At 32.0% G+C, this 3,554-nt stretch overlaps 1 protein-coding gene across 1 annotated transcript; it reads left to right on the top strand.

Moving 5' to 3' along the window:
• On the top strand, nt 1-1,047 carry LOC140182220 (uncharacterized). Its single transcript, XM_072228360.1, has 3 exons — nt 1-69; nt 157-499; nt 596-1,047. Exons 1-3 carry the CDS (start codon nt 1-3, stop codon nt 1,045-1,047), a joined length of 864 nt encoding a protein of 287 aa, XP_072084461.1.
• The last annotated feature ends 2,507 nt before the right edge of the window (nt 1,048-3,554 follow it).

Below are 3,554 nucleotides of genomic sequence, written 5' to 3'. Positions count from 1 at the left end.
ATGTGTCATAAGGAGTCATCAGCTATCATCCATTTTGAGACTATGCCTGTATATCAAGGTGATGACTTGGTAAGTGATATCCGGGTATTGCATTGAGTCTTTTAGAGTTATTACCCCTGCATTAGAGCATTCATACATCGTAAGCCAATTGTCCAGGTGGATGGGACTCACTTATACGAAAAGTATAAGGGTTGTTTGTTAGTGGCAGTTTTACAGGATGGTAACAATAATATCATTCCAATTGCATTTGCTATTGTTAAGGGAGAGACTTCTGATGTGTGGTACTTTTTTCTTAGTAACTTGCGACAACATGTTGTGACTCGAGATGGTGTGGGACTGATATCCGACCGACACGAATCTATCAATGCAGTTGTGGCTCGCAGTAACGGAGCTTGGTCACCTCCTAGAGCTTTCTACATGTTTTGCATCAGGTATATAGAGTCGAATTTCTTTAGAAAATTCAAGGCACTGTACCTGCAAAAACTTGTCGTCAATATAGGTAACATTGAGTAATTTGAAGTTTGTTATCAATAGAGTTACCTTCAATAAGTGTTTGTTAACCCTGTTTTTTTGTTTGTCTTTGGTTATTATGCAGGATATTCGAAGACGGTGCGCGAGTACGAAGTGCGTTACCAGCGGTTACGAGAACGGGGCGAGGCTTACAGTAACTGGTTAAAACGAATCCCCCGCGAACAGTATGCGTTGGCATTTGATGGTGGCTACCGATGGGGTCACATGACGACGAATCTAGTCAAATGCATCAACTCAGTCTTGAAGGGTGCACACAATCTCCCCATCACTGCACTTGTCAAAGCAATATTCTACAGGCTTAACGAGTTGTTCACCCGAAAAAGAGCCGAGGCAAAGGCTCGGATTAATGTTGGCCATATTTTTTCTGAGCTTGTGACCTCAAAATTGCATGCGAACCAACTTGCATCAGGAAACATCCATGTTAATTGCTTCGATAGGCAGAATGAGGTCTTTGAAGTGCGTGAGATGCCAAGTGGGCTGGAGTATGCCTTTCGACCTTCGTCGGCACCGATGTGACTGTGGTGAGTTTCAGGTGGACCGGATTCTGTGTCGACATGTGTTGCATGTTGTGCAAATCAACGACTGGATTGGCAAGTATATGTGCATGATGTGTATAAGATGGACCAAATTCGATGGGTTTACCGAGCTAGGTTTAGGCCACTGGAAAATTCTACTACATGGCCTGCATACAACGGGTCGCAATTCGTACCGAATCCGTACTTAAGACGCGTTACAAAAGGTCGCCCCAAGATGATGCGCTTCTTGAACGAGATCGACACATGAATGCTGCATCGTCCATGGCGATGTAGGCAATGTGGGGCTGAGGGATACAGCCGTAGTAGATGCTGTCAGTCAGTTAGTGCAAGTGCCGAAAATAATGCTCAGTAAAATTATATATTATGCTATTTGAAACCTTGTAGCTTATATCAATCTACTCTATGACAAATTCGACTTTAGAATCATATATTATGCTATTTGAAACCTTGTAGCTTATATCAATCTACTCTCTGACAAATGCGACTTTAGAATTATATATTATGCAATCCGTCCAAAAAAATTAATGACATTTGAAATATTATAACTTGATACATAGTGATTGATACATAGAACAGTTAATTCATACATAGAAAAGTTAACTGATACATAGACAAATGTTAACTACACAATATCTACTTTTCTTATTGCCCACTTTACATCTTTCACAAGATTCTTGCATTTTTTGGCGACCTTTTTTAACACAGACGGAGTGAATCGATTAGCGCTATAATGAGGCGGATCAACAACATATTCATGTCAATTAAAAACCTAACAATAAACAAATAATTATTATCGAAAAACAAATACATTATATTATTATATTTTAGAAAACCTAATTATTGATCAAAATCAGCAACATTAATCCAAAAATGTATTTTTTAAACATATAGTTTTTACTAAAATTATTACAAAAAATTCTAACAATGTACTTTTTACTAATCTATCATATTAGTCTAACTCAAATATTATCATTGATTAAAATATTCTCTAACTATATTTATATATATATTTCTAACTATTATTTAAACATATATTCTTAAATTTCAATCAATCAATCAATCAACAACAACAACAACAACAACAACAACAACAACAACAACAACAACAACAACGTCACTAATATATGTTCCTAATTCGAACTACTAACAACAACAACTATAATTAAATTTCTAATAATAATAATGTCACTGGTTCCTAAGTTGAACTACTAACAGCAATAATTATAATTAAATTTCTAACAACAATAATCATAATTCTAAATTAATAATAATAATAATAATAATAATAATAATAATATTCTCACTTATATATGTTTCTACGATAAACTAATAACAACAATAATTATAATTAAATTTTTAACAATAACAATTATAATTCTGAAATAATAATAATAATAATAATAATAATAATAATAATAATAATAATAATAATAATGTCACTTATATGTTCTTAAGTTGAACTACTAACAACAATAATTATAATTAAATTTTTGACAATAATAATTATAATTCTGAAATATCAAAAAAAATTTAATAAATAAACTTATATAATCAGAATTGTTAAGATATTTTATAATATGAAGTTTAGGAGGATCAACATCTTTAGATTTTTATTTTTTTTGGCATTTTAATTATTTTTCAAAGACTGGTGGGGAGAAGAAGAAGAATTAGATGAAGGGAAAGAAGAGAGAATGGTTGCTGGGTGGGATGGAGATGAAACTCATTTCGAAGGATAGGTATACATGTAGTAAAAGGATATGTTGGGATTAAGGGCACCGTTATAGAGAGCAACATCCATGCGATACGTGGCGGAGGAGAGATAATTTGAATCGTTCATTTTGTCCCATGAAATTGGACTGTCTGATTAGTCTGGGAAAATTCACACTGTCTGATTAGTAGTTCTCTGATATTACACGTCAATAAAATATCTATATTTTTTATATCGGTATTCTACACCAATCTCTTCTCCATATAAAAATTAAAAAACAAAGAAAAAACAAATATATATGAAATAAATGGTGACAACACTGTAGCATGTAAAGTACCGCATACAGTTAAGGGCACTTAAATCGATGTTGGATGTTTTATGTTTGGTTGGAAAAATGGTGAAACAAAACAATAAGCATGCAATTACACAAATTATTTTCAACTTCATAAATGTCTTTCTATATTGCTATGATACTACGATACATTTCAAGACCAAGATCTTCATTATTACTTTTTGTTAGGACCCACTGAATCATTTATCATATTTAAGGATCTTAAGACTATTTAGGGTTGTGTTTTATCCATTCAAAATTTTTTAAAAATTTTATTAAGAAAAAGTTTAGTCAACCAATATTCTTTTTCAACTAATATTTTAACAAATCAGTTAATTTAATAACAAAACGTTAAATAAAAAAAAAATATTTAACAAAAAAATTTAAAATTATTAAAAAAATCTAAAATTTAACAAAAAACATTAAAATTATAAAAAAATCTTAAATC

The sequence above is a fragment of the Arachis hypogaea genome, chromosome 19 (assembly GCF_003086295.3).
Source record: "Arachis hypogaea cultivar Tifrunner chromosome 19, arahy.Tifrunner.gnm2.J5K5, whole genome shotgun sequence".
Taxonomy (NCBI): Eukaryota; Viridiplantae; Streptophyta; class Magnoliopsida; order Fabales; family Fabaceae; genus Arachis; species Arachis hypogaea.
This window is presented reverse-complemented; position numbering and strand designations above follow the sequence as displayed.